The sequence below is a fragment of the Eschrichtius robustus genome, chromosome 17 (assembly GCF_028021215.1).
Source record: "Eschrichtius robustus isolate mEscRob2 chromosome 17, mEscRob2.pri, whole genome shotgun sequence".
NCBI classification, from domain to species: domain Eukaryota; kingdom Metazoa; phylum Chordata; class Mammalia; order Artiodactyla; family Eschrichtiidae; genus Eschrichtius; species Eschrichtius robustus.
The window spans coordinates 63738411-63762015 of NC_090840.1; the positions used below are offsets into that span (position 1 = coordinate 63738411).

At 39.5% G+C, this 23605-nt stretch overlaps 1 protein-coding gene across 5 annotated transcripts in view; it reads right to left on the reverse strand.

The window, feature by feature from the left end:
* Window positions 1–2523, reverse strand: part of TRPS1 (transcriptional repressor GATA binding 1) — a 253448-nt gene extending 250925 nt beyond the window's left edge. For 3 of the 5 annotated variants that reach the window (XM_068525872.1, XM_068525870.1, XM_068525867.1), the window contains exon 1: window positions 2028–2523. Coding sequence is in view for 1 of the 5 variants with exons in the window: in XM_068525871.1 (XP_068381972.1) it covers window positions 1361–1370 (10 nt within the window). In the remaining 4 variants the exon portion in view is untranslated. Of the gene's footprint in view, window positions 1–477; window positions 599–1360; window positions 1459–2027 lie in introns of those variants that run through there. The other 2 variants (XM_068525868.1, XM_068525871.1) reach the window with 2 other exon arrangements.
* Window positions 2524–23605: the final 21082 nt, after the last annotated feature.

Genomic DNA, 23605 nt, shown 5'->3' on the forward strand with positions numbered 1-23605 from the left:
AGCAAATGAGTAGCATGTAAGAAACTTTACAACACTGAGCTCAGAAACTTTCATTCTCATTTTGTCCACGTCAAGAACTGGCCGCCCGCATGACTTTCCTTTGCTGCCCCTTGCATTTTTAACTCTGGCAGACTTTTCTAAATGATCAACTTTTCCTAAAACCAGCAGGAAAAGTAACATGATGCCAGCAAGATCCATAGGTTTTAACTTAAGAGCTGGAGGACTGGAAAGAGGTGGCGGGAAGCTTCCTATTTTATTTTTGCTTGGAACAATCAAATTTTTAAGCCAACAAGCAAGCAAGCATTTCTTGGTAATTTTGTCTCAGGCCCTATCTGCATTTTCCCTTTGTACTTGCTGTGCTCTCAGACCCTTTCCTGTTCACCTGGTGCATTTACAGAAGTTCAATGAATCTATGAAAGTTCAATGAATCGGCCTAAGTGGATTTAACTTCTCCGCTAAGCTTCTCACTTCACTTACCTCACTTAAAACTCTAGCTGTGATTTTCCAAAATAGGATAAGGATGAATACGCTACCATAATTTTGATTCATCATTAAGATCCATCGCTCTTACTCACTTTCATAGTATCAATTCTGAGGCCTAAAAAGATATGAGGAAGTAAAGCAAGACCTAAAATGTAAGACGTCCAAGATGCCCTCTGACACCCACCAGTCCCTCTCGCCCTCTAACTTAAATTGCTTTAGAGTCTTAGGGCCATAAAACAGTTACTGACTTCCCTGGGGGAAAAGGGGAAACACCACCATCTCACACAGGTACTAACAAAAAAGCTTTCCCAGCCACAAAAACAGCTTTGCACTTCAAAGGGCTCCCACCTCCGCCTCACCCTCAAATTATTCATGGGGTCCTATAATCCTGGAGTTACTTGAAGGGACAGCGGTGTTTGCCTTGGCCTTTCAAAGATGCGTTTCTCTAGAACCCAAACAGGAACTAGACAGAAGGCGAAGCGCCCGTCCGCCTGGATGTCCCACCGCTGTCAGGCATTTAATCACCGGCCAGTGTCCGCTGACCCGCGACACAGGGCGCACCATCCTCACCGCAGAGGAAGTCTGCCCCTTCCTCAGCCCCTACGGAAGCGCCCTGGCTGCAAGGCCTGCCACATGGCACGGACAGGGCACAGACCCCTCGGTCAAGCTGCCCTGAGCCGCGCAGAGGCGGGTGCATCGGGGGATGCGACACCCTCCATCTACAGCCCAGCTGGGCCTTTAAGGGAAAAAAGTTTGAAGCCTGGCTTTGCAAACTCTTCAAAGCCAACGCCAGTCCTGTACTGTTTTCCCACTTTGGGGACCACACGAAGGCCCCTCTCTGAGACCCTCCCAACCCTCCCAAGTTCGCCCAACTTACTACTCTGCATGCTGGTGCCTAGTCTGCTCCCCGCTTGTCAGGAGCCCCAGAAAACTGGCGGCGGCGGCGGCGGCCCCTCGGGTCCTACCACCCCCAGCTCCTCCGCTGCGCCCGGTAGGAGAGAATTAAAATCAGCCAGAAAGAGACAGCGAGGGGGAGTGGGGCTGCGAGGGGGAGGGGGCACCGGACTGAAACTTCTTTTTTTGGCAAATGGGGATTTGTTTTTCCTCCTCCCCGGCGGCTGAACTTGACCCTCCTGACTCCGAGGGCTACTGCAGTTTGAAGTCTTTCGTTTCCAAGACTCAGATGCCTTAGACCCACCAAAAGGAAGGGAGGAAGGGGGCAAAAGAGAGCAGAAAAGAAGAAAGAAAGAAAGAAATCACACGCGCAAAAAAGGAAGAAAGAAAATGCATGTGAAACCCGAGAAGCCTGCGCTTGGCTTTCTGCACACTCTCCCTCTGCGTTTTTTTTTTTTTTTTTTTTTTTTTCAAAGAAAGTCACTTTTAATTCCCAGGGCTCCCCGCTTGCGATCGCCCACATTTTGCGCACACACGAGCGGGCGCAGCACTCGCGTCGCGGCTCCCCGGGCCTGGCAGAGGGGCACCCGCGCCCCCCGAACCCCCCGCGGCCCCCGGCCCCGCGGCCCGCCCGGGCCTCCCCTCCTTACCTGTTGATTAATCGTCAAGAACACCCTCGGCAGCCCGAAAGATGGTGGCGCGGCGGCCAGAGCCATGAACCGTCTTCTGTTGTTTGCAGAGTTGATCTTGGATTATTGGGGGGGGGGGGAGAAAAAGGTCTTTCCTGCCTCCCCCCCCTTTCCCTTCCCTCCCCCCCCCTTATAAAAAAAGAGAGAAAGAGCGAGAGAAAGAGAAAGGAAATAGAGCAAGGATGTGCCCGGTGCCGGGTGGGAGAGGGGAGGGGGGGGTGTTGTTTTTTGTTTAAAAAAAAAAAAAATTAGGAAGGCGAGAGAGCGATCGAGAGGACGCGGGGTCTGGAGAAAGGAGCAGCACCAAAAAAGAGGACGCTTAAGATTGCAGTGAGATCGGGTCTTTATCAGAAATGTTATCGCTTGTCAGGACCTCAGTCTCCGCGCATTACGTCAGTTTCAAGACACCAACACTATTAATATCAAAGGAGCCTTCGCGGAGGAAAGCGCCACCCCAGACCGAGCTCCCTTAAAGAGACAGCGCGCGTCCCCGCGCCGCCGCCGCCGCCGCCGCCGACGCCGCCGCCCCGCCCGGCTCCGAGCACCCGCCGCCGCCGCCCGCCCGGACCGGCCCCGGCCGCGGCCAGCCGGCTGCGCGAGAACTTCGCCCGAGTCGGAGCGAGGCGAATGAGAGCTGCGCGGTGCAGGGACCCGGCTACCTTCCCGCCCCGCCTCTCCCCCTTCCTCCTCCCCCACCCCCCATGTGGGAACGCGCGAGCTGGACAAGGAGGAAAAATCCGCAAGCTTTAGGAATAATGTGATAAAGACAAGGACCTACCTTGGGGAGTGGCGCGGGGCTGGGGGGGGAGGTGGGGGCCAGTGCGCGGCGGCCCAATCGACGGTCCCCAAACACTCGGAGATGCTCTCCTGAACAATCAAAAGAACTCTAAAAGTGTTTACCTTTTCAGTTGCTACTTTCTCTTCTCGCTCCCAATTAAACGACGCAGGAGTGTGTGTGTGTGTGTGTGTGTGTGTGTGTGTGTGTGTGTGTGTGTGTGTGTGTGTGTGTGTGTGTGTGTGTGTGTGTGTGTGTCCCCTCCCCCGCCCTTCTTCTAGGACTTGAAAGTCTTTGGACACCTAGTCGGTGGTCAGGGTTTCCCTTGCGTTTGATGGCAAAAGGGCTGGAGGGGAACAACTTGAACTCTATCCTGAGTTGGAGAAGTGAGGACTGAGGTTGCTATGGTTTTCTGAGCTGGAGAGAAGCTAGCAAGCTCAATGGGTGCTTAAAGGGGGTACTACAAAATAGATAAAATGGGAACATTATTCAAATGCGGCAAGATTAATACCTGCTGCTCTTTGGGGTTTTAGTAGCAGATAAGGAATTCTGACTTAAGCATGACATTCTTTTTACCAATTCACATCTTCAGATACCCTCATTGTTAAATAAAATTCTCTCAACGTGAAGTTACTGAATTGAGAGTTTGTTTTTTTTTTTTTCTTTTTTCTTTTCTTTAACTTCTGAAGATCAACAATACATAAAAGAGGACCAAGACAGGATTTGAAGTATGGTAGGTGTTAAAAACTAAGTAAACATTTCTTGGGCGTTTGGACTTCATTTTCTTCAGTGGGGTGACTTTAAGTGGCATGTTTTTTCGCTAGTGAAAGTCAGTTTAAACTCATTTTGTGCTAAAAGGAGAAACATCCTTCCTTCTCCAAACTATAAAATGATTAAAATTAGAGTTTTAGAGAGGTACGAATCGTGAATCTGTGAGTTGAAGATGAAGTAATTTCCTCTAAAATATTTTCACTAAATGATTCTTGCATCTTTTCAGAGAAAAGATGAGTATATTTTTGAAACATACTATTATCAGAAGTGAAAAAGCCAATCATTAAAAAAAAAAAAAGTATATGCTCTTTAGAACTTTACTGCTTTTTCTGTAAGGTCTTCATTTCTGCTTAATACACCTAGTCAGGCAGACATGTGATTCCTTTTGTACCACTTTTGTTCCAGAATTTTAGTATCCTGTCCCATACACTCTTTAGGAGTAGAAAGACAATAGTACTTTTGCAGTAGAGAAATTAGTCAGGTAAAAGAGTAGTCAAAATACAGTTTTACAATGAGGCAAACAATATATTCCCTAGAGGAGTGAGAAGACAATGAACCTCATATGCATGGAGTTGTTCATATGTTATCATCAATTTAAGTGGATTTGGGAAGAGAGTTAGATTTACATATAGTCCTGCTTGCAGAGAAAATTAATATCAAAATCTTCAGTAAATCTCAGTCAGCTACTGATGACCACCTGCGTATTTCCACACCAGAGCCATTTAATACTGTCCACCACCAATTTCCACTGTAAAACGTATTCATATATTAAATATAGAATTTTATTTTCTTTTTTAAGCCATAAATTAGCTTACCAACTTTTATGGAAATATGCACGGCACAGTGAGAAGCATTTTTATTCAGGAAAAAAAAGGATCTGAGTGAAACATTCTTTAGCCATGACTAACTAAAAATATTGGATCAAATAAATTTTGAAATATGTATCTGAATAGTAAAACCGTTTGTGTATTTAAAGGGTTAATACCACCTAAAACTGCTGAAGCTGGTATGTAACTGATAAAAACAGGCTACAGCATCTTAGCAGCAAAGTTAAATAGTACAATCTATCACAAGGATTCGTCCCCTAATCTCCATCTGCTCGCCAAGATTTAAATGATATATTAAAAAGGGAAGTGATCTTCCTCTCTGTCACCCTCAAGTCTATGGCAATCGTCAAGAGTGTAAATTTACTCACATGAAACAGTCATTGATTAACTTGGTTCAAAAAAACAAAATTACACGCTTTTGTGAGCACAAAACCCTTGAGATGGCTGGTGTTTTTCCACCTGTGATAATAAAAAATTTCACCATTAAGTGTACACCAAATTATATATTATATAAAAAGTTAAAGCCAAAGGTCTGAGGGTGAATTATGTCCTTTAATTGAAAAGATAAAGTTACACTTCAGGTACTAAGCCAACAAATTCATGGTCAGTTAAAAATGTAATGAATGAAGTTTCACGGACTCAATTTTGCTGAAGTTTGCCTGAGAAATGAAGAATCTCTTCATTTTCCTTTTAGTATTTTGAGTTGGAATATACGGCAGATCAAAATGCTGTCTGTATCAATCCATTTACATTAACCACAAAAGATCTGTGGAGAACTTAATAGAAGCACAGATATTTTTTGTAAACTTTTTCAAGCAAATTACTTATTTATTTATGAAATAATTTATGAAGAAAAATTTTACCTCATGGTTTAGATATATTACATATGCTCTTGATTGACACAATATGTTTAAGCTCAAAGGCCCTCGTGGCATTAGCATTTTTTAATTCTAGTAGGAATATTTCAAAACAACCAGCTAATACATGAGGTCATAATTGTTTGCCAGTTGTTTTTAATATATAAAATAAGCTATGTATATTGTTTTCCTTCAAATGTTTGTTGATTTGTTTTTATAGTCCTGACATTTGCATGGCACAAACTGAATTAGGGGAAATATTAAAGATTTATTTACATTTATTATCTTCTGCTGTCAAACATATGCAAAGCTCTTAAAACCATTCTATTCTTTCGTTTTTATTTGCAATGCATTTCTGAACAATGGAGCCTGGACGTTAAAATGACAACCTGCCTTTTTGTAGGATACATCAGAAAATAAAGAAAAAATTAAGAGAAATTTTAAAAAGCAAATAAGAGGAATAACTTCCAACTGAAATAACTTCTTTATAATCTTCCTTAATTCTTTGAATTCTGGAATTTTCTCTCATGGCTGGACCACTGATGAAACAATTCCTTGCGCTGTATTAATGCTTATTTATTTCTCAAAATTACATAATACACTTTTTTCTGTTTTATTATTGTAAACATTCCTTTTCCCCCCTTTTCTTGTAGTTTATTCAGCAGAGATACAAAGACGGATTAGTAGTTAAGCACAAGCCTACTTGTTTTACATTTCAACCTTTTAGCACATAACTTACTTACAGCTCCAGTGCCTGTAATCACAATGATTTTACCTGATGGAACACGTGTTTCAGAAATGTAATCCAACTGTTTACTCTAACGCATCATAAATTGCAATTCCTTTCAGAAACCTCAAAGATTGACAGCCCTTGTCCTAAATGCCAACTGCTTCAACACATACTAACAAGAAAATATTTATGTATTACCTGCTCTCAAGACCGTACTATATCATAGGAAATGGAAGACCATTTGGCCTTCCAGCATATCAAAAGCAGTTATTGAAGCAGGCTGCCCTACTTCAGAGGGAGACAAGCAACAGAGTGTGTATCAAAGATGAACTTCCCTGAGTCCCTTTCTTCTTGCAATCACACACCACTCAACCTTTTAGAAAACACACTCTTCTGCAAAATTATGATCATTTTGCAAACTACCTATTCCTGAACACCTCTGGGTGAATTTATTAAAGATAAATTCAGCTTTAAATAGCCTGTATCTTGTTTTCAAATTCACACTTAACACTTGCCAATCCTCCCCCTGCAATATCAGGCAACTGCCTAGTTAAACAGATGGGCCTTGCAGCCCACCCTAAAAGCCAACAAATATGGGCTTTATTTAATTAAAAGAGGAAACAAATTTCTGAGGTGTAGACACACACACACACACACACACATACCCACACACACAGCATGCATGCATACACATGAACATACACACAAAATCCCTGCCTGGGTGCCTGAGAATAATAATAACAATTCTTGCTTTTTCATTAGGTTTTATGAATGTCCAACTATATACTATCCATTGGAGTGACAGTAGATTTATATAGGCTAGCTCAGCACTGTGTATCCAAACCAAGCCATTGCGGGAAATAGCTGGACTCACTACCCTTGTCTCACATCAGAGAGAGCATTTACATCTGATTCACCATCTGACCCTGAAAAGTAGGTGTTTTCCAATTTTCTCCATATTTCTAACTTCTGCTCTAGGATCTTCTGCCGTGATACTTTCTCATCCCATTCACTCTTCCAATTTTGTGCAATGAACTCTCAGTTGTATATAAACAAGCCCAGCACCCAATTCTGCCTAAATTTCAGACTGAAATATTCCACTGGAAATTCAAACTTGTGAATCTGAATGATGTGATACATATTGAATATCATAATTTAGGAAGAGGAGCCTATAAAGACAGACAACATGGAAGGAGGAAGGAAAGAGACAAACCCTATCTCCTGTAAAGGCATGAGTCATCCAGACCAGAAACCTTCGACACTTGACATCTTTAGCAATACCCTCCCCACAGGGCCCACGTCCAATCAGTTGCCCAGTCTTCCCATTGTTCCCTTTCTAAAGACTTTTGTACCTCTTACTGCCTTTCTTTCCATCCACATGGACCCTTCCCAAATTAAAAAGTCATCATCTCCCCCAAGACATCCCATGGAGCTTTTCCTCCTTCCTTTCTCGCCCTCTGTTCATTATCATACAGACCTACCAGATCAGGTCATCGCCCTTCTGCATTTTTTATTCCTCATGACAAAAATCCCGCGACTCCCAACTGCCAAAAGAATTACACCAAAAAGGGCGGAGGGTGTTCAAGGCCTCCCATAACCTAGTCCCCAACACCTTTCTGGCCTCATTCTTCACTCCGTTCTTCCACACGGTCCTGACCCACTGCTTGCGCCCTTCCCCAGATCCATCTGACATTTCAAATGTCTTGTTTTATCCTTACCACCACCTTCTACTTAGAAGGCTTTGAAGGGCCCTTTCATGCCAGATCTCCATGCTGAATACCCTGTCTTCTTCTAAGATCAAACTCAGATTCTGCCTTTTGCATGAAGTCTTCCCAAATTCCAAATCAGAATCAGCAATGCAGGAAGTAAGCTTCCACAGGCTTGCTTCTCTCTCTAGGTGGCGATTCAACACAGTGACTTATATAATGGCGTTTGTTGACCTAACCACCTCCCCTGCTAAACTGTAAGATCCTTGAGGGCAGAAGACCATTGAGTCATAGGTACTCAGTAACATCTGTTAAATTGAATTTGGAGGTTGGAACAAGCTCTTTACATTTTACTTAGAAACACACTATGGAGTGCAAGTTTCAAATGCTCCGTGTGGCCTTTTCTTCCTTTCTTTCTGTTCTTTTTTTCCTTAATACATATGGGCTGATGCATTATGTGTCAGTTGAAGCTTCAGGGTGGGCTTCGTCTCAGCAGCATATTTTTGGCACTGTATCAGAGAAGATGTTTGTCCTGCTCTGAAATATTGTCCTCATTATCGTTAAGTTTGGGTTCATAATTCCATGTTGCTCTAAAAATAGTGAATTAAATTATCTTTAACTAAATCCTAGGCATTAAAATGTGGGCGTATAGAAAATGAGGCTGAAAGCTGAGAATTCTTAGATGGGAAGGGATTATTTGTAGTTTTAGGAGCCAGAAGTATAAATTAGGAAAGTTATAGAAGTGAGGTAGAGATAAACAATCTCTTTAAACATTCACAGTGTTTTTTCTCTTTATTGTTTAACATAAAAATATTGAATCAGTTTAGCATATGCCAATCTACTGATAACTGTTCATTTTTCCATATACTAAATTATCAAACACATGTGACATTTAATTGAGGGTATAGATCCAAACCTCCAGGTTCTCACAGGGATCACGTTTCACAAGGTCACATGAATCCCGTGGAAGTGTGTGTGTGTGTGTGTGTGTGTGTGTGTGTGTGTGTGTACATGTGCATGTGTCTATGAGTGTGTGACCACCTGGTAAATGAAAACTTCCATTTAGTTAACATTCCATCTTGGTGTACACACAATTGATTCATCCTTGGTGTATCTAGACAATTTGAATGGTCTGGTGTACAGACATCCACGTAGACATGGACAAATGATCAAATGAGAAGTATTAGTTATTACTCTGACTCCAAACTTTGTTCATCAGTACTTGTACACTGCTCAGAGGACAGTAAACTATCAGCTTCTGGAAGGAAGCAACACTCCACATTTTCTCTGCTCTGTGCCATGAGAGGAGAACCACTTCATCACCTGGGCTCCCTTGCGATCTGGATTCTGGAGGGATTTGACCAATGACATCATGAGCTCAAAGAATGGGAGGAGAGACAGTCAGGGTACTTATTCCCTTGACTTTCTCTGTCCAGCAGCCCATCTGCCATGGATACACTCTCATAGGGCTCCGGTAATAAGCCCTCCCACCCTGACCCCTTGTGATTTTAGGCCCAGGAGCAGCTGCTTCTGGTGGTTTTTAGGCCCTGGATGCTTCACCACCTCTTTTTGCGTCCCTAAACTCTGCCATTACTTTGTAAATGATCCTTAATGAAACACTTTTCAAATTTTTCTTTGAGTGTGCCTCGTTTTATCTCCCTGGACTCTGATTAATAAAATCATCTTTGTACCCTAGGGTCTAGCAGAGTCCTTATAATTCAATAAACTATAGTTCAATAAAGTGAAACAAATATATGTTGAGTATATCGTGTGCCAGACACTGTGTTAGGTGTTGGGTGCCCCAGAGGTAAGTGAGCTGACATGCCCCCCATCTTATGGATTTTATGGTCTAATTAAGTACTTCTTAAACTAGCTTGGGTGCTTTTTTTAAAAAAGTACACATGTATGGGCCGCACCTATTGAATGGAGGTGGGGCCTGAGAATGCATTTAAAATAAGGACACCATGTGATTTTTGTCTTCACTGAAGAATGAGAGAGTGATCCTTTGACTATGACATATATTAAATAATTCATTACAACTGTGAAGATACAAAGAAAGACCTTGATAAAGTTTAGCTGGGTGAATGCATGAAGGCATGAACTTTTGGGAATAAGGTAGTTCAGATATGGGGGGCAAGGTCATGTATTTGCAGTGCTTAGGCACTGGGGCTACTGCATCATCGTGGGGTGGTCAAAAGTTAGGGGTAGACAATGCTTTACAAACTGTGATAATTGTCTTTGATCATTGTGCTCTACTGTATTAACTCCCACGCCCTCCTCCTTCTTCCACAGCCAGCATCCACAAATCTGCTGCAGCAGCCCCAGCTGCTGGGTTTCCCCAGCAGAGCAGAGCTCTGCACAATTGTTGCAGTTTGCTCTAGTCTAGACTCTGGAGCTAGCTCTGTCTGGAAAGAGAAGCACAGACACTCATAGTTCAAAGCTAATTAAGTCAGTAAGATAAACAAGGTAAGACTCCTGGGAATAAGGGGAATTTCTTGAGCCCCAAGAAATTCACGACTTAGAGATTGAGAACACTGGTAATATTTGAAACTTCTAACTATATTATTCACTTCTAACTATATTATTCACCTCTTGCAAAAATATCTGAGATCTTTAGATAAGGGGCATGCCAATGACTACAGATGACAGCTACATGATCAATGTGAGTAGCTTTTTATTAAATGATTTAATTATCCTTTTTTCCTATTATTCTTAAACTAAGTTTTTAGACAGTACTACCTAATATGTTCTCAACCTTCTTTAACTTCTATTTTAAAAGCAGTCCTGAGCAAGATCCTTGAACTACTCATGTCAAATTATTTAACCAGTCACACAGAACATCATACCACAATACATATATGTTCATATACATATATTCACATGTATATTGAGGCCCTTTCAACAAGGAAACATCATCAAACATATCTCCTATTCTGTCTCTCAAACATCAAAACATATGAAGAACGCAACTACTACTTCAATTATGCTCTGAGTTTCTAATTGCTGTATAAGTTAAGAGTCCAGTGCAAATTTGAGGTACTTCAAACCAAATCTTATTTTATTTAAAGAGACATGTCACTTCATATCTTGACCTCATGTTAGGTGAGTAAAGGCAATTCTATCTTTAGACCACAGAAGTAAAAATGAACATAAAGTAACCATCTAGAAACAACCCCGTCTGTGAGGTACATCTGAACAATGTGTATAGATTAATATACGGAATATGTTCTAAAGATGGTTCAAGTACTGGCTACAGTTGTTAACTCTATGCTCTGCGCTACCACACTGCATGCACTGCTCAGAATACTATACTGTGATTTTTAATGTCATTAGTCAAACTTAAAGTCTTGCTCAGTGTTTTGTCATGTGTCCAGTATGATACTCTATTGATAGAGCAGAGTGAAGTGCTGAGGATCATTTTGCTTTGTGAAGATATTTTATGACTCAGCTACATACAAGCTATTCTAACACATACATATTCCTTAGCCATATTTTTGACAGTGGGTTTCGTTTCTCATTCAGAATATAATTAGAGGAAAGTTATGTAATTTCTACTGAGGTCATGGTAAAATTTAGCCCCTTTGTGCCGGGCTTTAGGCCTCCTGCTTCAAAGTTTCCTTAGGAAAGGCTATTTAGAGGGTATGCTTCTGAAAGCACACTTATGGAGCATTGACTTTCCATTACAGTGTAGATCCTCCCTCTCATTTTACAAATAAGGAAACAGAGGCCTAGGCAGTGAATGACTGCAATGCTCAAGGACACACTTAAGTGATAATAATGGCTAACACTCGTGCAGGGCTTGTTATGTGCCAGGCTCTAAGTATTTCACATCTATTAATTCATTTAGTCTGAATAAACACTCTAAGAGGTAGAGTGTTTTCCCGTTGTTTCCATTTTATAGATAAGGAAACTGAGGCATATGCAAAGACATAGCCAAAGTCACATGTAGTCAGGTGTAGGACTAGCTGGGTCAAGGGTCTAATGCCCCACTATACTATATTTTAATTCTGGTGGCAGAACTGGGAAACAAATTAAAACCTATGATTTTTGACTTGACACTTAACCTTGCAAATACGAAGTGTGTGTGTGTGTGTGTGTGTGTGTGTGTGTGTGTGTCCCCACTTGTGGTGAGCATTTGCTATTTTTCAGCTACCAACAACCTTTCTCTCTTCCCTAGCAAGGTCCACTAGTTTCCCTCTGAAGGAAGAGAAGCCCCCGTTTCTAATCCATAATGATGATTCACTGCAAGAAAGCAAGCATCCGACTCTGGCCTTGCTTATCAGAGCTTCACATTCAGGAACCTGACAGAGTCAGAGCCACGGACACCTGGGGGACAATTGGAGAGAAAATCTGGATCTTTCATTCCAACGCACTTGGTCCTGCGAAGATGCGAGGGTGGAGCTCTTGCAGCTGTCTTGTCACCACAGAAGGTTTGAGTGAATGCAGAGAAAACAGACTTCAGACACAGAGAGAGAGATTTGGGTTCTGCAACATTGCTGGGATCCCTGAATTACACTGCACCCCAAGTCAGCCTTAACCCCTTAGTTCTCCCGTTTACTTGTGGCTTAAACCAATGTGAATTAGTATCACAGAACTGTTCTATTATGGAACTTAAAGAATTATAATTGCATTTCTAGCCAATTATAAGAGAGTCAAACAAATAAATTTTCATGTTTTACTCAAAATTGTATTGCACATATCGATGAGCCATTTTACTTGCCAGACTTGGCTCTGTGTAATTTTTGACAGTATTCAACATCAAATCCACCCTCACCCTCGAATGGCAAAGACGATGACGATGTTAGAAACGATTTGGAAATGCAGTAGATATCTCCAAAAACAAATTCCAATAACTGCTGTGAACAATAGCAGAAGGTTTGAGATACCCTGTGCTCTCTGAAGCTCTGAGATATTTGTTTGTTTAAATCAGCAGTTGTATTTAATAATCTTAAATTACATGTGTCCTTGACTTCACAAATTACTATTATTGAATTAATAGAAGACTGTTTTTGGTACAATACCCTTCAAAATATGCTAAAGGAAGTAAGACACTAACTAGGCAAAATGTTTATCATAACATGTTGATAATCCTTTGATATTTGAAAGCATCCATAAGAAGATGACCAAGGAATTCAAATCCACATGTGGGAATGGAGATTTCATAGAAAGTCATTTGTGGCCACAGAATGATGAGGGACAAGATTAAAATCTGGTGCATAGGAAACAAAATTATGGTTATCAAAGGGGAAAGGGCAGGGGGAGGGACAAATTATGAGTTTGGGATTAGCAGATACAAGCTATTATATATAAAATAGATAAACAAGGTCCTACTGTATAGCACAGGGAACTATATTCAATAAATTGTAATAAACTATAATGGAAAAGAAAAAAAATCTGTTCAGTGCAAGAGGTTTACATTTAGTGTTAGCCTCGGTGTATGAATGATGATTACATATATCACGTCTATAAGCTTTCAGCTCTAAAAGAAGTTTATTGTCCTAAAGATATCTAGGGAGACAGTCTCAAATGATCTTTCTGATCTTTCTGTTATCATTTTTAATAGGGATTAAATACCAACCCCTTACATTGTATTTCATTATTACTTACTGAACTCTATGCAATGTGGCTCTGATGGTGTCTATTTTATGTTTACCTATAAACACAGCACATATTAAAACATGGTTATTCTGTGACAACGTATGAGACACTAAAAGCACAAGATACCTAGACTCCGGATATTATGCCAAATCTAAAAAATCTGTTAAGTAAAATATTGGAATTCTTCTGACCTTCTAACATATATTTTCCAATTTACCCATGAAATATTGTTTATAAAAAATAAAACTGTGGTGTGAGGCAAGATGCAACATAATCTTACTCTAGTCCAAATACAATCATAAAATGTTAGACCTGAAAGGTTCTTTAAAGATTCTTTCATCTGATTGTTCCCTCTTAAATGCAACAACTTTAAAATAAGCAACCGTAATAATAATAATAATGATAATGATAATGATAATTATTATTATAGAACATTTACTCTGTGTCAGGCACTGCGTTAAGTCCTTTATTGTCAAAACAACTCTTTGAAGGAGTTATTATTATTCACATTTTAGAGATGAGGAAATTGAGGCACACAGAGAAATTACTTGCCCAAGATTACATGGCTGATGGGTGACAGAGCTAGGATTTAAATGTAAGCAGTCTGGCCCCAGAGTTTCCCTAAAAAAGTAATTAAGATATTTCATATTATATTTTATACTTAATGATGATATATAATTACTAGGCTAAAAGTAATCTTTTCACTCACTAAAAATTAGTCAGTTATATAAATACTGTGTTTATCAAGTGACTTTTTCTTTTTAGAATTAATTGTTCTAAAATAAAGAAATATAAGCACTGTAAGTGCTCTTGAGCATTATTTCATTGTCTTTAATGGGTCTTTATTTTTTTGCTTGGGCCAAAGTATCAGAAAACCATATAACTAACATGCTCTAAAGTACATGACTGTAATGAATATTTGTACAAGTTCTGTAATTAAGATAATTTTGAACCTGGTTTATATTGGCATCACTCAACTAACCTTGCAGGCTAATCAAAGTGAAACATATTTTATGATCCAGTTAAAACCTGAGCCAGATCATGTAACACACTTCTATTCAGCGTATTCTAATAGCTTCCCATATCATTCTGCATTAAAGCCAAAGCCCTCACTGTAACACTGGAAGAATCCCACCACCACTCCCCACTTTGCCTCTCAATTAATTTCCTATTACTCTCACCTTTGTTCCCTCCACTCCAGCACTGGCCTCTTTGATATTCACTTAATATGAAAACACATTACCTCCTCAGGGCCTTTGCACCTGCTGTTCCCTCTGCTTGGAATGCTTTCCCCATGGCTCTCTCCCTCACTTCATCCAAGTGTTTACTTAAAAGTCAGCTCCTCAGCAAGGCCTTCCCTGGCTACTCAAAATGGTAAATCCCTCTCCACACGTTACACCCTCTTTTCTTGCTTTATTCTTTATCCTCCATGTTTATCAGTATATGATACACTATGAATTTTACTTATTTACCTGATTTGTCTGTCTTCCTAACTAACTGTAAGCTTTATAAGTGCTGGAGTTTTGTCTGTCTGGTTTGCTGCTGGATTCCTGCATTGGTAACAGTAACTGGCATATAATAGGTGCTCAGCAATTAGTTGTCATATTAATCAGTTAATTAATAGTAGTTGGATGTATTAAATTATTTTAAGAGCAATTTCCATTGCAAATGAGATAAATTGCAATGTCATTAACATGAATGTACCTCTCAGTCCACCTACTTTGAATATTCCATTTTATCATTGAAGTTCTTCAGTTGGCAGCTGTGATAATGGGGATTTTAATTTTATTTATAAAGCATCCAAATCCGATTCATATCACCATCTGCTGATTTTTCCTCAGCTTTCTAGAACAAGTTAGTGCTCAGCTTGCTGCCAGTTGAATCTAATCAATTGTATATTACTATGTATAAGGCACAGGGCTAAGAGCAAGAAATTCAAGACCGACAAGAACCCGTCTGTCATAGAGCTTATGATCTTATAGGGAAAAGCCATTGGAGCCAAGAGTTGAAGCATGAGTGGCTATAGGGCTGTCAGGGTACTTAGTACTTTAAGTAAGAGATGAGGGTAGTGCCCAAAGAGGCCAGAGAAGTGAGCAGACTTGAGAGTTAATCTACATGCAGAATCAGTAGGTGTTTCTGATGGACTGAGTATGAGAAATAAGAGGAAAGGAGGATGCAAGGATGCCTTCCAGTTTATCTACTTGAAGAAATAGGGTGATGGCGGTGCCATTTACTAGGAAGGAGAAGGCTAGGGAAGGAATATGTTTTAGTGGGGCAAGTGCAACTTTTAAGTGGAGATGTGACATCTAGAACTCATAGTAAAGAGATCTGGGAAGGAAAGAATATGTATATATCTAGATCTAAATCTAGATCTAGATAGATAGATATAGATATATACCTCATCATCATCATTATCATCATCAGTATGCAAGTGACATGTCAAGCCATTGAAATAGATCACATTATTCCTGGAAAAATTACAGAAAAGATGAGCACCTAGGACTGAGACTATAGAGATCAACCAGGGACAAAAATTTCTTCTCAGCCAGAAAAAGGAGATTGGGAAGAAAACAACCCATGTGAAGGATAAAAAACAAGGGCAAGGTGCAAACAATCCAAGAGGAATGAAACTATTGCAAGAAAGGGAAAGCTAAGAGGTTGAGTTACATAAGTTTGATTTTATGGCATTCAGTTGTTGGAGACCTTGTCACAATCTGTTGCAGTGGAATGATGAGAACCGAAACCATAATGGAGAGAGCTGGGAATGAGTCAGAGGTGAGGAACTGGAAGCAATGTGAGCACATAACCCTTTTAGGATGTTTGGCAATTAAGGAGCCAGAGGCTTGGTTACTTGAAAGTATGGGGGCAAGACACCTTTTTTAAAGATGGCAGATCCATCAACATGTCTGCATGTTCACAGGGAAAGATTCTGTGAAAAGGGAGAGATTGATAAAAGAGGACAAAAGGTGAGAAGACAAGTCCTTAAGGTTGTGACAGATGGCATATCTGTAGCATATCCTTTTCCTTGGATAGGGGAGGGCATCCATGCCCCCTGGTATCAGAGGAAAGGTAAAGATACAGGTATGTGTGTACATTTGATGATGGGAAGCAGAGAGTATGAGTGTATCCGGCAGAGTCCTCAGGTGCAAGCTGAATGGATGATCAGGAAGTAAATAAATTTATTACAAGTGTTCTCAGTTGCTCAATCATTGGGAGAGCTTGAAAACCAACTCAAAGCTTAGCTTTCAGAAACAACACGTGAAACTGTCTTCAGAACTAGACTGATAAAGAAATCTCTGTTGCCACTACTGATCCCAAGATGTGACATTAGCACAGCTGGCACTTTTGCCCCCAGAGTCTTGCCCATGCAGCCATCACCACTGTTTCTGCCACCAAGAAAGAAGGAGTATCCCTCCTTACTTCCCTCTTCTTGCCATTATAGCCCCTTAAAGTCTGATGCAGGAGTGTCTGTTGGTGGAGGCTCTGCCTTCTCTCCAGGGATACCATAAAAGAAGTATCTCACATGATTAGCTTCTATAAGGAGAGGTTTTTCTTTACTCCTTACAAAGAGTCACATAGTGAAGAGTGGGTTCAAATGTTGGACAGGCAAAAGAAGTATCCCACAAGGATTATCAAGGAAAGACAAAACATACTAATTTAAAAAATCACAACAAAATCTTGCCCTTCAAAGCTCAAGCAAAGTTATCATATAGTATAATACCTGATAGGTATATAAGTTCAGAGATTTTAAGCCAGAAAAAAAGGGAAATCCTTTAGTTACAATAATGTGACAAGTACTTAAGCACAGTTGCAGACATTGTAATTCCTGATACTGAAGAGTTTTCTAAAAACAAGGCATTCCCAGTTTTAATATTTCACAACTTACCCATGATCCAAAAAGAATGCTCACCACTGGTATAGCTGTTACCCAGGTGTTCTTCTGTATTCCTTTTCAGCTCATTAGGAGCCAACAAATAATGTCTTTATTCATTTTACTGTTTTTGAAATATTGGTACATGTTGATTCTAAAAAATTCAAGTGCTATAGGAAAGTTCCAAAACAGAATTTAAAAATTCTGAAATCCTACCAATTCATTATATATATATGTGTGTGTGTGTGTGTGTGTGTGTGTGTGTGTGTGTATGTATACACACACAAAATTTTTCATAAATGGGTATATCAGGCATCTAGGTCCTTAATTTCCTTTTTATACCTGATAAAATATCCACATTTTCCCATTCTATTTACATCATTATTTTAATAGCTAGAGTTTTCATCTCCTAAATTTTAGATTTTTCCCAATTTTTCACATTATAAACCACACCGTCATGAACATTTCACCCATGTATTGTTATCTTCCTAGGTGAAATTCTTAGAAGGGGGATCGCTGGGACACAGGGTGTACACATTTTAAATTCTGGTACATGTTGCCCAAATCGTCTCAAGAAATAAAGCACTGATAATAACTTTACCAGCATGGCATAAAAGTGCCCATGGGAACCAAGACTATTTTGAAGACTATTTTGAAGACACTGGGCAGGGCTCTATAATTTCATACCTTCTGAGGCAGATAACCTTGATCCTCTAGAGCTGCTGGGGCGCTATAATCAAGTTTCCATTTAGTATTCCTCTCAGATTTTTTCCCTATGTATTAGTCAGTGAAGGAATGTAGTAGCATGTAAAAAGCAGTCAGCCAGTAGCTCCAGACTTTCTTGTGTTGATAGGGTTCAAAATCAAAGTTCATGGGTTTCTGTTCAGCCTGCTTGGGCACCTACATAGATTCCACATGATAAAACCTCATAAAATTTAGTTCCATGAGAGAGCATCGAGTCTAATCTTTTCCCTTCACAGCTAAGGACATGAAAACCCAGAGAAATTTAGTAACTTTCTCAAGTTCACACAGCCACTTATTTAAAAAAAAAAAGAAACGGAACCAAATTTAGTTCCTGCGCTATGATATTTTCCCCATCCATTTCTAGGTTAGCTGATGTCATATGAGTTCAAGCCATTCTTAGATATGTCAAGCATTTGGAGAAGTAGGTTATCTCTTTCAGGATTTGACTTTAAGCTATATATCACATGGCATAGCTCTACATCCATGATTTGAGAAACAGCTCTCAAAAATTAGCAAATTAAAACCAAAATGTGAATTAACACAAATAACTTTCCTCACAACTGCGCCTAAAACAAATTCTTACAAATAAAATACATTTAAGCATATTGTGGGAATATGTGACTAAGTCTCTGATGAATATTTCTATAGTGAAACAATAGTATATGACTAGTAATTTTGCCCTTTTGTACCTTGGATGTTCTCTCTTGAGATAGTGCTGTATATAAGATAGAGTCAATGATAAATTTGGAGGAAGAGGGATTAGTTTCACTGCTCTACTTGGTGAATGTTTTTTGACCAATTTCCCCATTGATAGTCTTCCCAAATGTTATAATTTGGTGCCTAATTTATCTTATGTACTACCCAAAGTGTCACAACCTAGTAAGAAAAATTTATGATTTAAAAAGCTACGTTTTTAGGAGCTGTGTGATCTGAAGATGAAAGACCTCATTTTCACATGGTCCATTGGACCACTTCTGGACGAAAAAAAAAAAAATCAAATGAATACTTTCCTTTTCAGTGGAAACGTTCATTTGGAGCTCTCCAAAGAGCTTCCACTTCTATATGTTTGCTATCAAAAGTATATATGATCTCTGCCTTTTAGGAACTTCCACACTCAACCCTTGTAATGCATTTTGGTCAAGAAAGTGTAATACATCCACCCTTCACTTATGCAATATAAGCCACTGAAAATCATGTATTCTTTTTTTAAAAAAAAAAATCACCAGTCAAATATTATCAATAATTATAATGAATCACCTCTATCTTAGATATGTTTTTCTTTTTTTCAAGTCTACCAACCAAACATTCCTTGTATTCCTTCCACTCCATTTTGGAGTACTACTCACTCAGAACACACAATCCGTTTGCTCAATGATCCAGATTCCACAAGTCAGAGGGGCATATGCAAAGAAAAGGTACATTTAAAAAAAAAAAATTATTTATTTATTTGGCTGCACCGGGTCTTAGTTGTGGCACATGGGATATTTGTTGCGGCACGTGAACTCTTAGTTGTGGCATGTGGGATCTAGTTCCTTGACCAGGGATTGAAGCCGGGTCCCCTACATTGGGAGCGCAGAGACTTAGCCACTGGACCACCAGGGAAGTCCCCAAAAGTACATCTTTAAGTTATGAGACTAAACCTCTCAGTCTCCCAAGCTCAAAACTGCGTATTCATCTTTGATTCATTATCAACCATATCCCACATGAACAAGTCATTAGGCCTTATTGATTTTTTCCTTTATCATGTCATTTATTTCTATCATTTTTCCTTCCTTACAGCCATTTCCCCTTATTAAGGCCTCTATCTCATGCCTGTTGGCTTGCTCCATTGTCTTCTTCCTCTAATCCAGATTTACATATTTCTATTTTTTTTTTTTAATATGCTGCTGGATTTGATTTTCTAGTATTTTGTTGAGGACTTTGCGTTGATTTACAAGGGATATTGCTCCCTAGTTTTCTCTTTTTTTAAAAACAATTAATTTATTTATTTATTTTGGGGTGTGCTGGGTCCTCGTTTCCGTGCGAGGGCTTTCTCTAGTTGTGGCGAGTGGGGGCCACTCTTCATCGCGGTGCGCGGGCCTCTCACTACCGCGGCCTCTCTTGTTGCGGAGCACAGGCTCCAGACGTGCAGGCTCAGTAGTTGTGGCTCACGGGCCTAGCCGCTCCGCGGCATGTGGGATCTTCCCAGACCAGGGCTCGAACCCGTGTCTCCTGCATTGGCAAGCAGACCTTCAACCACTGCATCACCAGGGAAGCCCCCAGATTTACATATTTCTTAAAGAAATTTTTTAAGCCTTTAGTCCAGTTGTTCTTCTTATTGAAATCTTCAGTGACTCCATACTGCTTTACCCACAGATGGGTTAACCCTAGTGTGCATTCTGCATCATATGGCCATTACATTTAAGTCCACGTTCATGGCACTCTCTCCAGCTGAATCTTGAAAATAAATCCTTCCTAGAGCCAATTCATAATCTTTGTTAACACAAATTTCAGATCATCCTCTACAAATCAATCTATCTATAGATCAGTCAGTAAATCAGATGTGATACCGTGATATTTACTGCCCTAGCCTTTCAGAATGAAGTTTCATCTCTTAATCTAGATTCAACAACTGTCTAAATCTTTCTCCAGCAACCTTCCCAACATTTTTTCCCAGAAAGGCTCCATGGACTCTTTATTCCAACCACACCGTTCCATGAAAGCACCTCTTCCTTTCCACCTCTACGACTTGTCTCATAGCATTCCTCCAGTCTAAAATGCCATTCCTGCTCCTGTTTTCCTAACACTATGACTTTAGGAAAGTCTGACTTCTTTGTTACAACATTTACTAGTCCAGGGTAATATATTGTGATAAATTCCATGCCTAAATCTCTAGTCCTTTGGGTCTATATGACTCATATGGTAATTGACCACATGATAGCCTAGACATTTCTTGTTATTTAATCTTATATAATTATTTCACTCTTCAGTTCTTTGTGTCTTGAATCGTGAAGTGGGTTGTAGGTTTCTAAACCATATTTTTTCTCCATACTTTACTGTAGCAGGAGCTCATAAATACCAGACAATGTTCCAAGTAACTTTCTCTTTATTCCCATAGGAGGAGAAAATGTTAAAGGAAAATATCAATAACACAAGAATGAAAATCGAGTGGCGAGAAATAAAAGAAAACAAGAAAGTGAAAAACATAACTAAAGTTTAAAAACAATAATAAAATGCAAGCTTACGTGTTGTGACCGAAGAGGGAGGTCACCATGCTAAAGATAATCTGACCTTTTGGAAACAGAAATCCTATCTGGCGTTTATAAGCAAGAGCATGATATACACTACAGCAGAGAGATGAATTACACTAACTCTTCTTTCCCTTGGAGATATATTATCCAACTAACTGCCTGTGCTCTGTTTAGTTTTATAAAGCCAAATGAGATCATCCATATTCAGGCTTGTTCAACTCCACTCTCTCAAGTAGCAATCAAACAGCTGTCTTCAGTTGCAACTTTGTGACTCATAATACATTCATCCCAAAATGTCCTTGTACATCTTGTAGATCGTATCATCATCATCATAATAATAGTAACACTTAAGCATTGTGTACAGTCTTTTTCATCTTCAAAGCTTGCTTAAATTCTATAATGCAGTGAAAACGTGACAAGCTGAAAAGGTATGGAGGGCTTTATTGTTCTAGGAAAAGAATGTTGGACGGTGCAACCCTGATTACAGTGTGCAAACCCCCGAGATGGTCTACAGGTTGGCAGTGTGCACCCGAAATGATATTTCAGAGCTGAAAACGATCAGGTTGAAATTCTCTCTCCCTTCAGTGTAAATAGAACAGAAGTCTTAGCTACTAGAGAAATAGCAACTGATTATGCGGTTCATTTCTGAAAGTATAGTACTAAGTTATTGTCTAAGATTCATCTTATGAAGAAATGAATGTGCCATCCACCATTTTAAAAGCCTACATCCAAGCTTAGATGTTTAGATGCTCATCTTTTGGAAATAGTTCTCCGTTTATTCAAACTAAATTTTTAGTGTTAGTTACAATGTTATTCTTACCAGTCACCTGAACTGCCTGCCACACTCATTTGTTTGCAGGCTTCTCGTTCTGCGGCTTAACTGATGCATCTTTTTTCTCCTCCAACATATCCTTGGAGCTTCTTCATTATTTTAGTTGTTCTTGGCTCTCAGTCAGAAAAATCAAAATTGCTCTGAATTTCCTCATTTGAATCCCAGAAAGGAAAAAGAAAACACTGCTTCCTTTTTGGACCTCAGTATATTTCTTTGTGAACCAACTATTTCCCCTCAATTTCTATCATCTACTACCCTGCTTCTCAATTTTCCCTTAAGGAAGCTATAAACTGGTCATCACTATGGTTTCATTGGCCAGACTATAAAAGTTACTAGAAGAGTTCCACCTATTTGCGCTATTGAAATTAATACATAACAAGGATTATTGTAATGAAACATTGTGGGTCATTCGCTTCCCTGAGTCCCAGGTAGACAGTGAGGATTATGGATGGCAGCCAGCTCTAGAAAGGAAGGTATTTGTGTGATGTTGATCTGTAAATACTGGTTGCCAGCTCTGATGCTGTGGCCCGGAAAAAGACTTCTCAGCATCCTATTTTTCCTCCCTACTACTTCCTTTTTCCTTGGGTGGAGGGAACTCTGGGGAGGGGCGGAGAGAAAACCAAAATATACCTCCTTCTCCTGTGCCATTCTCTGTTTATCCAGGAGGTCAGGGAACACATTTTCCCCCTGAGGATCCTTCCTGACCCTTCTGTAGACCCTCAGCAACCTTAATCTGGGTCACGACCCAAGGAAGGGAACCAATGATCTATGACAATTCTTAAGTATCTTTTAGGTTCACCACAGAATAGTACATTTTCAGTGATTTCCCACAGACATTTTGCTTTATATTTGTTTAATTTATATCATTATTTCTGTAACCATTTCCAGTTCTTTAGGACGACTCATATTTTAACATATTTCTTAGTGTTGACAATTTAATATAATGTTGGCATCCAACTGCAAACGCCATTAATATAGATGCCCTTCTTCAATCTTTAAGAAGCTAAAGGAAAATATACTTGTAATGCCCTTTAAATACCTTTATATAACAAAACATACCTTCACAGAGCATTTTTTTGTATTTTGGTCCCTTTTTCTTTCATGCATTCTTATCTTGTTGCTTAACAAATTCATCGAGAGTTATTTGGGAAGGAAAATTAATGCTTTTCTGAAAGATAAATGTTTCATCTTATGTTTTATCTCATTTGGCATTCTTCTGAGCAATGCTATGTTTTTCCTAAAACTAATTTGTTCTTATATTCTTACTCTGTTTCCTAAGGTTTTATACCCTAAGATTTTTCTTTTTCTGTTCATATCTGTTTGATTATTTTAATCATAAAATTATACATGCAGTAACTCTTCTCATTTTTGAAATACCATGAAATCATTTACAATGTTTGGATATAGGATTTAGGAGTAATACTCAAAACAAGGGCTAAGGAGGTGCATCAAGTTCTTTCTTCTTCTTTTTTTTTTGGCACATAGTTCATATAGGCTTGGGGGTTGGAATGGGTGGGTGGGTCTTAATTTGCCTTTTGGCATATATGAATCCTTGTTATAATGTGATGTATTATATATGAAGTTTGCTGTACAACATT